This window comes from Lagopus leucura, unplaced genomic scaffold (assembly GCF_019238085.1).
Source record: "Lagopus leucura isolate 7727_CA_CO unplaced genomic scaffold, USGS_WTPT01 Super-Scaffold_100022, whole genome shotgun sequence".
In the NCBI taxonomy this organism is placed as follows: Eukaryota; Metazoa; Chordata; class Aves; order Galliformes; family Phasianidae; genus Lagopus; species Lagopus leucura.
This window is the reverse complement of record NW_024962275.1, coordinates 3941339-3955823: the sequence shown is the minus strand read 5'-3', so window position 1 is coordinate 3955823 and position 14485 is coordinate 3941339. Positions and strand designations below refer to the sequence as shown.

At 40.4% G+C, this 14485-nt stretch overlaps 1 protein-coding gene across 1 annotated transcript in view; it reads right to left on the bottom strand.

Annotated features, from left to right (window-relative positions):
* Positions 1-613: 613 nt before the first annotated feature.
* SETX (senataxin) overlaps positions 614-14485 on the bottom strand; it is a 28741-nt gene continuing 14869 nt past the window's right edge. The window contains exons 11-25 of the mRNA XM_042878896.1: positions 13879-14055; positions 13099-13328; positions 12480-12647; positions 11792-11945; positions 11284-11385; positions 10701-10813; positions 9994-10065; positions 9148-9291; positions 8545-8652; positions 7547-7734; positions 7092-7184; positions 6279-6443; positions 5693-5791; positions 3285-3372; positions 614-2495 (exon numbers count right to left, since the gene is read on the bottom strand). Coding sequence (XP_042734830.1) covers positions 1698-2495; positions 3285-3372; positions 5693-5791; positions 6279-6443; positions 7092-7184; positions 7547-7734; positions 8545-8652; positions 9148-9291; positions 9994-10065; positions 10701-10813; positions 11284-11385; positions 11792-11945; positions 12480-12647; positions 13099-13328; positions 13879-14055 — 2699 coding nt within the window. The 3' untranslated portion in view covers positions 614-1697. The remainder of the gene's footprint in view (positions 2496-3284; positions 3373-5692; positions 5792-6278; positions 6444-7091; positions 7185-7546; positions 7735-8544; positions 8653-9147; positions 9292-9993; positions 10066-10700; positions 10814-11283; positions 11386-11791; positions 11946-12479; positions 12648-13098; positions 13329-13878; positions 14056-14485) is intronic.

Here is a 14485-nt window from a genome sequence, read left to right as displayed (position 1 = left end):
CACACACACCACTCTGGCAGTGGGATAAAAGAACAAAGGTAGCACTAATCACTGCAATCAATGTGTCAGGGCAGAAACAGAAACAAGATGATGGTTAAACTCTGGCCAGAGAAACCCAGCAGCTCATTTGCTCAGGAAAAGCCATGGACATTTTGGAACCAAAAGCATCCCCACTTACTGGTTATAAGTGCATGGTTTTCAGAACTTCACCCTACCAGGACCTGCCCCCAACCATGTGACAATGCTTCCATTTCAGGTGCAAGATTCACTTACCAGAGCTCACTCACAAAGATAACATTGGTTTCTTTGTAGGTCTCAGATCTCATCAGGCCCCAGCAGTCACAGCACAAACAGCCCTTCTCAAGTCAGAGTTAGAAAGGGACGGCACGATACCAACCTGGTTCATAAAGCACTGAATTTGAACACAAGAGCCTGGAGATAGCAACCTGGCTTGCAAGCAAAACCCCTACCTCAAGTTACTGCAGCAAGGTGCCAAGCTCTTGGGCAGAAGCATGCAAGGCTACCTCCATGCAAATCCGCATGCATAGCAAACATTACTGTTCACTTGCTTAAGACAGACGCAGTGTATTCCAGAAGAATTAATACTTCATTCTTAAGAGAAATAATTCCACTTTTATTGTGAAACGTTAATGATGACAGGATGCTTTCTTAAAAATAGGTATTTCTTCCCCCCTGCAACCTCATTTTACTGGTTACTTCTTCATCGACACAGTGAAAAGAATCCAGTAATAACACTTAGAATGAACGCTTCTCCTTTTTTATCTCTGGATCTCCAAGAGCAACATACAAAGAAACTTAAGTGTCATTATCAGTAAGTGTTAACTAGATCTTTGACTCAGATTCCACAGTCCTGTTGATTATTCATCACAAGGACTCACTGGGTTCAAACAGACCTCCCAGGCTTTAATCTGCAGTTTGTACTGCCACTGCAAGAGGAAAAGGATCCCAGCTGACGAAGCAGCAAGAGCAAAACTCAAGGCACATCTATATAAACGAAAGCTCTTCTGTTCCTATAAAAACGGACAATAAAATACACAAAATAAGTAGAATTCTCTTCATTCAACCAACGTACATCTGCCTTCAGCCTTCCCTGAGGCACTAGTGGAACACGAGGAAGACTCATCGTTACCACGTTACCAACACTCACACTTTTCTATTAAATAAATTAGACTTACTGGTACAAAAGGAAAACAGTCTGGCTGTTTTTTTGTTTGTTTGTTTGTTTTTTCCTCTTTTTTGTTTTGGTAAAGTTAGGTCTGGGTTGTTTTTTTTTTTTTATTTTATATTTTGCTCTTGTTCTTCATTAAAAAAAAATCACGTAGCTAAGAAATCTGCATTTGCACAAGGAAATGAGAAGTTATGTTTGCCCAATTAAATCTTAAAATAATTTTGCATACTGTACAAATATACAACATTTACAACCTTAACTTCCTAGATGACAAAATTCACTGCCATTCCAAGTAATGCAACTCTCCAACTTCTCTCTTCAAAAGCTCTCAACTGCCAGATACACAGTCCCTTTTGTAACTCGAGACATTTCAAATGATGGTTCTTCTGACAGTAGCAGTATTACTGTAAGAGAGCTCCAGGTGCACTAAATATTTTAAAATATTTCTTTGTTAGATAGAAACCTGGGAATAGAGTCTCAGTAACGAGCCAACACTGAAGTACTGAAGTCAGTGAGAGGTCCTTCTTCGCTTGGCACTGCTGGAGTCTGTGCTCACTGATGACGACTCTGATGTTCTCCTCATTGAAGTACGTGGGTCTTTGTTCCACTTACTGCTACTACCTTGACCTCGTTCACTGCTGGCTGTTGAATGGTGTTCTGGCAACGGAGCTCTCCTGTCGCCCTCTAGTTTAGCTGCATAAGGCAATGTGGAAGGCACCTCACACTGGCCCTTTGCTTGTTGGTGCTTCCTAGAAGGCTCCGTTCTGGAAATCAGGTCCCTGGCAGCTGAGGACACATCCAGACGCTGCTGCAGCATTGATTCTCGACTGCTCTGGGCTGACTGACTGCTGTGTTTTGGGTCCTGCTCCTTCCCTTTAGCTCCAGTTCTGCTGGCCATACTTGCCAGCCTTGGGTCACGTGGTTTCTCTTTATCAGCAGGGAGTGCTGCTGCCCCCACTGGTGCAGAGATGCTGGCTCTCCGGGAGTCTGCAACCTGAGTTCCCTGTGGCTGCTGGGACATTCTGCTTCCTTGTGGCACTGCATGGCCAGGACCAGCAGCAAGTTCCCGTGGTCTGCTGGCCTCCCTTGGATTTGCAGGCTCACCCACCTTCCTACCAGAAGTTGCCTGTGCCAGAGGAGCTTTCGTTGTCCCTGCTTTGGTGGGAAGCTGGCACAGGGGATTCTGTGGCGTTGGTTTGAGCTTCAGAATCTTAAGGGCATCTTTCTTGTAGCTTTTGTCTGATGTCTTGATAATTGCACCTCTTCTCTGAGCGTCCTGAATCAACTTGTTCCAGTCTTTATTCTCCTTAATGGTAAAGAAGAAAAAAAAAACCCCACACCAAAAGAAAACATTTATCAGAAGGAAAACAACACATGGCCAGAGGTTTTGGAGGATACAAAACCCCTTCAATCAAGGTACCTGACAACTGTAACGGAAACCACATAATGTTCCTTCTGGAATAGAAGGATCTAAACTTTCACTGGCAAAACAGCAGTAGGCACTCTGGCTGCTGTAACACAGGGAAGGTTACTTTCAGCAATCTGAACTACTCTTTAAGTGATAATTTCTGTATCTACGAAGGCCTAGAGTTATTTCCAGTGTGAAATGTGGGTCTAATGCCCCCTAGTGTTGTAGCTAACCCCCCTTCCAATGGAAAAAGAATAAAAACCAAAAACAATAAGACCAAGTCTAGTCAAGAGTATTTCTGCACATTTCATAGGATCTTTAAGACCCCCTCCCCCCAGATATGCATATCTGTTTCAGAAACATTTGTTTCAAAAAATACCATCAAATAGTATCCTCAGACACCACATGGCCATACAGAGCAGTGTAAAACAATCTGAACATCAGGGGAATGTTTGGGGGTGTTTTGCAGTTTTTAATCTTTCCTTGCTCTAGAATCCTGTGACAACTGCAGTAAGTGGAAGAACAGTAAGGATCAAGAAGGAAAGTATCTCTGCCATCGTTGTATCTTGCCTATCTTTGAAGCCTCTGTTCTTCAATTGTAGAGCCCTGCGTTATAATTTGGGTACTGAAAATACTGACTCAACCTAAAAGGGTAGATTACTATCATTTGATTAACACTGTACCTACCATGAGTGTTTTCAGTCTTCCAAGGATGAAGAGGCTGAATCTGGCTCGGGTAATTGTAACATTCAAACGCTGAAGACTTGCCAGAAACCTAGGAGACATGACAGAATGAAGCTCCTGAAGACTTCTTGGAAGAGACTTAAAAGTGGTAAGGAAATATTCAGTTACTGTGAAACGAAGACAACAGAAACAGTCCCTGACCCACTCCCAGACGCCATTGCACAGCCCTGCTCTACATGAAGGGCTTCAGATGAATTGCTTTTCCTTCTTTCTCCACTGACGCCTTGCAGGGAATTCCAGTCCTTTCCACCTCTTACCATCGATGTTTCCTTTCTTAGTGCAAATCCCCTCTTAATGCCAACTACTGCTTCCTTAAATGTTCCTCAAAGAACAGAAGTCATCAACCTCACTTCACCTATCAAGACTTTAAGCTTCTTTTTGACTCGAACTGAAATAGATTAATAATATTTGGCATGATTAGCGGAAAAAATTTCTACTGAAATGCTGAACATTTCAACATTTTATTTTAAAGGTGAAAGTGCACTGGCAGAATATGAAGGAAAACCTGCTATATCATGCTTCGAGATCAGAAAAGCACAACCCTTGCAAAAGAAAATATTCATGTTGCAAGCATGAGATCACTTAGCCTGCGTCCATGGGTTCACAAACCAAGGTGCTGAAACCTACAAATAAATGTTAAGTGTATTCTTGAACACTGATTTCTGTTAGGGCTTCTTCCCTAGCAAGTCTTCAGAGTGGAAGAAAACAAAAACACCTCTCAGTTACGAAACTTATATTCCTCCTCTAACAAAGAAGTTCCCAAAATGCACAGCTTATTCTGTATTAACAAAGTTTGCAATTCAAAGCCAAGCCTCTGCACAACTTAATTTGAACAGACCCAACATCAGTGCCCAATAGCGCGGTGATGAACAGCAGGCCTACAATACCTGCAGTAAAGACTGCAAAAGTCACAGAACCACAGCAGAGGATTTGGCCACTGAGTGAAAAAGGACAGAGGCAGGGGAGCAGATCCAACAGCACAGATGATACAGATCTACAGGTCTTAAAGAAGCAAAAAAAAGTGGTCTTGAAAGAACACCTCAGTCTTAACAGCATTTAAAAGTGGAAGATGACAAGCACTTTGGTCTGAGGAAAGGAAAAAAATCCTTTCACTGTTGTGTCTTGTGAGATTTTTTTCCTCCTTTTGCGAGGTACTTTCAGGGCAAATTTAATGCTGGACGAGCAACCTTGGAGACCAAAATACTTTGCTCAGCTAAGAGATCAGCAGTAATGGTGATGGCAAACTTTCCCAGCACATCTTGCCAATGACACTTGACTTTGTAACAGAGATGTCCAACTCATCAGTACACACAGCTTTTAAAGCACACCACTGCCAAAGTTGTATTCTGTAAATCTCCAGCACAGTGTTGCAAAGTTTTGTTCTGAAAGAACACATAGAGGTTATGTCCCAGGCCAGCCAGAAGTACTGGCAGGTTCCAGCTGCCTTCAGTCTCCAATCTCAATCAACTAGATTAAGACACCTTCAGAAAGCATCGCTGTTTAACACAGTTTGGGTCTTTTATCCTTCCCAAAGCAGCACAGGTCAATACAATTAGAAGCCCTTAAGCTAACAACTAGAAAATTAGTAGCAGAAAAGCATAAACAGCTTGGTGAAACCTGGTGTGTGGAAACAAAGGATTTCTGTTTATGTGAACAGCTTTCCCATAGATTAATTTAAAAGCTAATGAACTAGAAGGCAGCACACTACTGCCATTTCTAAATTGAAGCAATCAGTAAGCTACGGAGAATATTATTAAAGTAAATTAAAGTAAATTAACAACTGTGTAACTGTTGTCTGGAGGGACAAACAGTGCACCTGGCATTCAGTTCCTTCTGCTTCAGACTGGAAAAAACCTACATAAACTATCAAATCTGCAAGCTTAATTCAAGACTTTCTGCATATCAATGTAGGCATGCTGCTCTACAAATCAAAGATACAGCTGCTCTGCACGATGTGCCCAAACTACGTACAGGTTGGCAGTGCTTTTACAGACAGAATGCTGTATTAATAACAACGATAGTGACAAAAAATGTTAAATCACAATACAGAGTCAAAGCTAAAAGCAAAGTCCTGCCGTGTGCTAAGGAGCCTGCCAAAACTAAGCAACAACAGGCTAAAGCAGACACGTGCATTCATCAGCATATAAAACAGAACATACTTAAGTGTGTTCCACACCCCATTTGTGGGGGATGTCAAACCACCAACATCAATTCATGCAGATGGCTTTTCATCTGCTAGCTATGGTGACATGTTCTCTAATAAGGTCTCTACTGATAATGTTTAAAATGTAATGACAATATCTGGAGTGTTACTGGAAAGGAGGCTTGCAAATCACTGGAGATGGACGTACCCAATGGAGCCTTTGGAGCTGTGTGCCCGGACACACGTCACTATGATGCAATCCTTCTCTCGTCCCTGAAATGCATCCACTGTATCCACTTCTCCTGGGCTGTCAAAGAAAATATTAATCAAGCCATTAAGTTGTTAGTCGGATTTTTAAGCAACACACTGATGCAAGCAGCCTAGGCTATCCAGAATGATCAGCTGTCAGAACTATTCAAGCTTAGTTTCTGCTTCTGAACTTGAAAAGATTCAGTGTATGAATATAAAGCAAAATTTCCTTTTTTGAGGCCAAGATCACTGCTAAAAAGCTGTTCAGTTCCACATCACTTGGAATTTTAGATTTTCTTTCAAGTCAGCTACACTCAGAACAGCAATATAATCAAAGCACACAGACAAGCAATAACTAAGAAATGGTACAAAACACATTTGTTTTAAGAGAAAGGGTTGGTAACATCCTTTTTTAAAAGCATTACCAAGGGCACATCTTGGCAGTACACACAGAAATCTTAAAGTTTTTGCTGTGATTTTAAGAGGATAATCAAGGGACTAATACACAAGAGCACTTCCCATTTGAAACATCATGGTTTATTTACCTGTTATTCTTGAACACTCTGTCGAGTTCCTCTTGAATTTTCTTTTTCTGTGCACTGTAAGGTGTAATTATCCCAATGCGACGAAGACCCAGATCCTTCCTCTTTTCTTTAATTGTTTTAATTATTTCTAACACCAGTTTCACTTCTTGGGGATTACTGAAAGAGCTGAACAAGAAATGAAGGAAATGTTAAAAAAAAAAAAAACAACAACAAAACATTGGACAGCTTCTGAATTCAACAGTTCAGCCAAATTGGAAGTGGAATTGTGATTCAAAGACCCCCTTGGAACTTTCAGAGCTTCCTTCACACCGATGTTCAAAGACCTCTACAAGCAGGCCCTGACAAGGTACTAACAATGAGAAACGTTAGCCATGAAAGGCTACACTTCATGCTCCCTTAAAATTACATAGCTTTGCTTTCCTCAGCACACACAAAAGGGAGGACTCAGCCTGCCATCTTCTGGTCTTACCTCAGCATGCAGCTGTGAAGAAAAAGTAACTGATTAAAAATAAATAAAATACATCAGAAACTCAAACCATCTCCTGAGTTAGCACAAACTGTAAGGATTCACTGGCATCTAGCAGACAGTCACAACAGGATTAAAACTATATTCAGGTAAGTAAATAAACCCCACCACCACCACAAATCAACACCTGCTTCCAGCAGGATTCTTCCCATAAATCAAACCAAGATGAAAATGCAGTTCTGGGTACTTAATGCATACTGGAAACATTCCAGGAAAGAACACAACCCGTTGGCTGGTAACTGATTCTCAGCACGTGTACCATAGGGCAGAGTGGATGCAGGACTTACTCTTTGTCACGCTCCTCACGGCCATCTCCTACATCAAAAACAAGATAGGGCTGGAATGGCCACTCCGAAGAACATCTGTTCTCTTCTGTTGCTCTGTAAATAAGTTTCATCACTAGGTAACCACAAGAAACTGATGCATCATTTATTTCCACCATCATTTTCATAAAAGCGACCTTCAGCTATTTTTCAGAGCTCTTAATTTTCACTGTTACCTGAATAAACTGAAACCTAAAAATGAACTCCATGCACTAAAGAGTACGATCCTTTGAGTGAACTAGTTATGTGTAACAGCAAGCACTAAGAGGTTAAATGCAAGTCTCCCACAGACTCCCACAGTGCAGTCTTCCCCCACAACCTCGAGAATTTTTAGAATTGAAACAAAAATAAAAATCCTGATATGAAAAGGCTCATTTGAAATCCCCGCTGTTCAGAAATCACAGCAGACAGCTACTCACTTGTCAGTCTTTAGAGTCCTGCCATAAACATAACTGGATGGGAAAAGGCAGATGTCAGGGTGCATTCGGTACTGCACGGTCAGCTGCACCACTGGCAGACGTCGCAGAAGATTATTCTGCACTTGTTCTTCCAGGTGTCTCTGCAGGCGTGCCATTAAGGACTGACCATAGCCATATTCCTGAGCTTTCTGTCAGAAGGAAACAGGAGTGATTTCTGAGGAATTAGGTCGAACTTAACGATAAAAATTTGCCTTTTAGACTTGAAACTATTTGATATTTGGAAGTTCTAAAACACTGATGAAATGACAACACTTTGCACTTCATTTTTACACTCGCATTTATACTTTCTGAAATACTGCAATTTTAAGCACAGTAATAATGAAAAGTGAGGTCTTCCAGCTGGGATCTCTAAATAAGTATGTAAATTAAAAAAAAAAAGTGCTTAAAAAAGGCATTCTGTTATTTCTCTTTTCTTTGTCAGATGTTTGAAAGACTCCTCTTTGTCCCTAGATACAAAGTAAGAGCTGCCCGTATGTTCATTCTTAAAACACGTTGATAGGGCAAGAAAGTCCTCACACCAACAGCAGTTCATCCTAATCCTGCGTTCCTTAAGGAATGTGACAGTGGATGAAGCTCACAACGATGTAACTGAGCCTGCAGCACTGCAGTCGATCACAAATGAAGTGCTAGGCTGCATGGAAGTTTGTGCCACCGTAAGCTTTTCTTACTGGTGCAAGAGATTAGCTGCAAGCCTACAGAAGCCACGCTCACATCAACATCAGCTTTACTAAGACATCTGAAGGCAGTATGGATACAGGCTCCACGTCACACACTACACAGGCATCACCTGGCAGCATAAAATGCTGTAACCTGACAGACACTGTGATCTGACTTTGAAGCATTTCTTTTTTTTTTTTTTTTTCTTTTCCATGTTTTTTCCATGGTTCTTACCCTACACCCACTAGATTGTATAACAAAAATACAGTTTAAACACTTACTATTGATTTTATAGTGGGAGGGAGCTGCCTGGGATCTCCAACAAGGACAAGTTTATTACAGCGATGAATCAGTGGAATCAGTGTTTCAACTTCACAGGACTGCCCTGCCTTTTTGTATACGTGAACGGGACAAAAAAGCACAAGTTGTAAGCAAAGGACTGAGGTACCTAAAGGGTTCTGTAATACCAGCTAGAATTAACAAAAAAATGCTTTCTAAGGTTTAAAAAAAAAAAAAAATTCTCAGTAAAAACTCAAACTAGATTATTACTTTATCATTAAACATGCAGAGCTTCCCAAGCAGATATAAACATAACACAGTCATGTACAAATCTCTATAGCAAGAAGCACACTTAAGCCATGATTTTAAAATAAAAGCTGTGTGATGCTTTCGTGACAGCCAAGTCAGCAAAAAAAAGCAATTAGTACTTATCCCTTCTTCTCGTTGCTCTGTGTGACAGAACAGGCTGTTATCAGATAAAACGTGGGGACAGGGTAGTCAGCCCAGGTCATTTTACATCAGCAAGCAGCCACAAGTAGCCTAAGCAGAGAACAAGGCAGACTTCAAGCACGGAACAAGATGAAATTCTCAGTGGCTTTACTGACCTCGTCCACAATGACACAGCTGAAAGGTCCTTGCCGCCAGAAAGCAGATTCCAGCAGCCCTCCTCCGCTTGTGCTCAGTGTGCAGCAGATTATATCAGACTCCAAGATGATATCTGTCTGTACCTTCTGAGAGTGTCCCCGAACCTTCAAGTACAACAGAACACCATGTATTCTCTTCTCTATTTGTTTTCATCCACTACCCTCAAGCAATTTTTAACTGCCTGGACAATTTTAACTGCCAAACCAAACACGAGTTATAGATCATCCCAATGAAACTTATCTCCCATGACTGCAAATGGAAGTCACAAAAGCTGATTCTAAGCAGTACCCTCACTTTAAATCACAGACCAGTCCTACTGAAGCGGCAAACTTTTGCCTCTACAATTATGCCATCTAACTCTGTGTTTGCTATCAGGTTTGGAAGTGCAGATTGGCACTCCCCCCCCCTCCACACACAAAATCTCTGGCTGTCACTCTCTTGGAAAGGCTTAAACACACCTCAACTCCAGCAGGACTGCAAGAGGCATGAAAGTGGTGATCAATATAGGTCAAATTAAACGAAGGTTGTGAGCTCTTTTCTTCTTCTTCACCCAATGTGCTACATTTCCTTTTAAATCCACTCTCAGAGAGAATTCTCAAATCGTTTTTCTCCTTAACACAACAGCCAGAGTACACATAACTCACATCTGGCAATCCATAACTTAAAGCAGCTTGTCTTTTACCTTTTCACTTACTTATAAACACTACCAGCTACATCAAATCCAGACCTTCACCACAATTAAAGGATACCAAGTATCCAAATACATTACCTGAGGTTTATTAAGAGCCCTGAAGATAAATTCCTACCTCTTTCAGCTGAGAAGCAAGTTGCTGTCTCTCCTTTGAAAGTCTGCCAATTTCATCATCCAGCATTTGACTCTACATGAGGAAAAAAAGAATCCACATAAATATCAGGAATAATTAACAGCACATGTTCTACTTCTCTTTCTTCTTTCCATACTATAATTCATTTATCATTTAGACTGGTCCAGACTGTCTTTAAATATCAAATGTGTCTGAAGAAGTTGATCAGTTCCCTCAGAAAATTGTCAACATATTCACACTCTGCAACACATGATACTGCGTTCTCACATTTCTGTGCAAATAGAAAAATGGTTTACCTTTAGAAATCTGTAACTTGAAAACAAATGCCAACTTCTTAGGGCAAGATGATGGAAAACTTCCAAGTGCAAAACACTTCAAATGTCAGATTTTAAAGTCATCTTATTACTTCCAGTTAAACAAAACAAAGCTTTGAGACACACAATGAAATTAAATAATTGATATGGTTGCATTGAGAGCAAAAGGGTGGCAGAACCAAATGAAAGTTGCTGGGCATACATTCCATAACTGCACAGCTGAAAACACCAGTATAAACAAACAAAAAAATCCCTGAAGTTCCTCATTCCTTATCCTGGATGTTTTTAAAAGAAAGTGTTTTTCACTCTTTGGATACAGTTATGAATACAAAAAAAACCCACACCCAAACAAATAAAACACTGTCCATTTATTACCTCCCTCTTTTCACATCTGTGCATGGCACGCTGACGAGAGAGCATGTCCAGCTTCTCATCCAGAGCTGCTTTTTTCTTCTGAATATCCTGGTCCCGGTCAGTTGGCTTTCGTTCTATAATAAATTGGAGGAAAGTAACCAGGGGGAAGAGTTCAACTGCTTACAGTCACAGTGTTACCTCATTAACAATGACCAGAAAGTCACTTTTTATTGCAGTTTCCTTTTTCCTATCAAGGTCTTTTACCTTGGACAATAAAATGAAGATGACACACTTTTCTTGGTTCCAACTGCAGCTCTCAAATGCTGCGTAGTCATGTTGTTTAAGAAGAATGGCTTTAACATGCATTTGTTATTATTTCTTTAAGATGTACAAGACATGGTGTTAATTTCTGGGGGTTTTACTTAGACTTCAGGCCGTACATGCTCTGAATGCTTATGAAGCACCCTGGCACGATGCACGCCGTTGCAGAAAGAAAATCTTACATCTGATCTCCTTTTTTGAAGGACACACAGTCCCAAGTGTTTAACGTCATCCAGCTCTTAAATAAAACCTAAAGGAAGAGCCCAGTTTGCACACTACTTACTCATTCTATGTTCAACTTGTTTATCCAGGCTAAAAGCCCGGACTTCACTGTTGATTGATCTTTCAGCACCCAGTCGCACTAATTTGACATCACCGCAGTTTCCTGTTTACAAAATCAGACCCAAATTACTTTTAGATTGCTTTAATCATCTTTGCACTTTAGTTTGAGAGGGGGAAAAAAAATAATAAAAATCAATGTAACGACAGCAGTACTGGTAACACTGTATTCAAATTTTAATGACTTAAATGTGGTGATTTGATAGTAACACTAAGAAGAAGGGTAAACATCTACATAAAGTGCAGTTTACTTCAATAATAAAATACATCTTTTTAATAAGCAAACTAACAGTGGTATAAGGATGCAGCATCAGCCAAGGTCTGCAAAAGGAAACAGCTGTACAGAGCAACACGGAAGTATTACACCTAACTTGAAGGAGAAATTGTAACAACTGGTTTTGTCTACTTAACACAGAAACAGATTTTTTTTTTTTTTTTTAAATAAACCTTACCCAAAGGCTCCTGCTTGTTTTGGCATTTTTCCTTAAATGCAATGATGATCTTTTTCATGAGCTCATCAACGGCAGCATTGGATGGGGCGCAAACCAGGAAACGGTTCTGCTTCATCCTGGCGTTTTTTTTATTTGTTTTCTCATTCCTAATGTTCTGGAGATTAATTAACAATAAACCAAGACAGGCTCTTGAGATCGTTTCCACTTGCATTTCAGAAGTCAGACAGCACACTCAACTTAATCAGCATGCAGAGTACAGGTACATGTTAAACTCTTTTAAGGTAGGCCTCGAGTACAGCACGTCATTCAAACAAATATCATCTGCACAAGCTCCCTTCAACAATTATCTGATGGATGCTAATACAAAAACCATTAAACTGGACAGGCCAAATAGCACTGTTAAAACTACCTTAATACTTTGATGTATTACTTTTAATAAAGCATATTTTCAGCAAATTCCTATTCTTTTTTAATTTCCTAAGTTCTGTAAAGCAAATGTTTTCCAAAGCATCCAAAAAAATATTATTTCCACCATTACAGCCTATTCAGTTCTGGTTTAACTATTTCAGTTTAATAAACTGCATCCCCAGTCATTCCCACTCCTACCCTTCCACTTAGCTGAAGCTACCACTGACTTGCATTGAGAAACCAAACACCCACACCAGATGGCTGCATCACGTTCACCTACCTCACTCAAAACACGAGACAAAAGTCCAACTATAGTTTTGGACTTCCCGGTTCCAGGTGGTCCATGGATAAGACAGATTTTGGCAAGCCCTGGATGTTGCTTTACCATAGCATAAGCTGTTTCAATGGCTCTCTTTTGATCTTCGTTGTATTCATTCATAGAAAACGCCTGAAGGAACCGACAGGAAAATACTGACTTAATGCTGATTAAGCATTGCATAATCCCAGAATGTTCCCTTAGCTAAGGCTCACAAAATCAAAGTGCATGGAAGCTTTCGATACTAGGTTTGCTCTTAGAGGCAAACCCAATCCTGACTGAAAAGTTGTAGCGATGCTTCTTCTACAAAACTGCATTATCTTTCCCACACTACAGTTAACTTCCTGCACAGACCACTCCAGCAAAGAAACAAAGGCGTTCCGTTGCACCTCAACAAATTCAGCATCATCTCTGTTCACCCAATCAACCAACTCGGAAAAGCAGAGCAACTCAGTGCTTTTGAAACCTTTCTTTTCACCCTTGGTCACCTCCAAAATCAGCATGCAGAATCAGTTCTGCAAAATTCACAAGATCCAATTGCCCACTTGCCATTCCTATCACTTGCCCTAGGCATAGGACTTACAGCATTTTCTGAAGCTACAGGCAAATCTCTTGGACAGAAATCACTGTAACTTGGATTTATGATGGGTTTAGCCAAGGGACTCCTGCTCAGTAGTAGCAGACCTTTGAATGATCGCTGTGTGGGCACTAAGGAGCCAACCACCACACACTTCACTTGATTATTTATGAAGAATGACAGATTTCCTCGGGTTTGTACAGAAAGATGACAGACAATATGCTGCTCTATTTGTCCTATTAAAAGAGAAGGGAGGAGAAATGACAACAAAAACTGTTAATTCAAAGAACATTCAAAATGATTACTGAAAGATATTCAAACAAGTTACATAAAAATATTGGCAGAATTAGGAGTTGTCTTCTATTAGACAAATAATTCTCGTCAAAATAACCTGTTTTCTTTGGGCAGCATTAATCTTGATATTTGGTAAACATTTCACAGCTCAAGTTACAGAGGGCTGTGAAGATTTTATGCAGTGATGTCACAGAAATTCATGACACCTCATGTCCAACAACAACGCACTCCTAAAGATGCACAGCACTTGGCTATGAGTTTCTGCTCTTACAGAAGTAAGAACATGTGTACTGAAGTCTGCAGAAAATGCACGAAAAGCCAACCAAGTCTGTATATTCAGCTGCTGGCTTCTTACAAAGTTTCTATCACATAGTAAGCATGCTGACATGCTGAGCTGAAACAACAATATTTCCTCTGAGGTAATTGCTACATCCCTCATCAACCAGCTCTAAAGAAGCATTTCATGGTATCATTTTTATTTCTGTCCCTTACTCGTTAAGCAGCCAGACGCACGAGAAAATCGCCTCACAAGACCAACGTGATTCACCAGGTGCTCCTCCACCTCGCTGTCTTCCCCAAAGGCATCCTTCTTCTTCTGGCCCACCAGAAAGATTAAGTCATCCTCCTTTGGATGGAGCTGCTTTGTCAAATCGTTCTCCTCAAAATAAGCTACACAGAAATACATTTTAAAGTTAGCACTGTAAAAGGACAACAGGCACAACTACTTCCCGACTAACAAAATGCTACAATTAACATGTTACATACTTCAGTAACACCTACTTGATAGCTGTTGGAAATTCTCAGAATCAGTAATTTTCTATCAGGCAAAGACCTCAGTGAAGCAGCAAAGTCTTTTTGTTGTTACTTACAAAAGCCATGTTTAAGAAAAAAGAAACTCTTATCAGGAAATAGCTAAAAGGTTGCTAAGCCCCAGTTCCTGATTTATGATACCTCGTCCGCTGTGCCAACAAGCACAAATTTAATTATACATTTATTTACCAGCCTTTCCCTCTTCAATGAAGATGTGTACTCCTTCACAGAAGTTCATATTGTTCATGCTTGATAACTGTGGGCATGGCTCAAGCCTTCTGGATTAGTT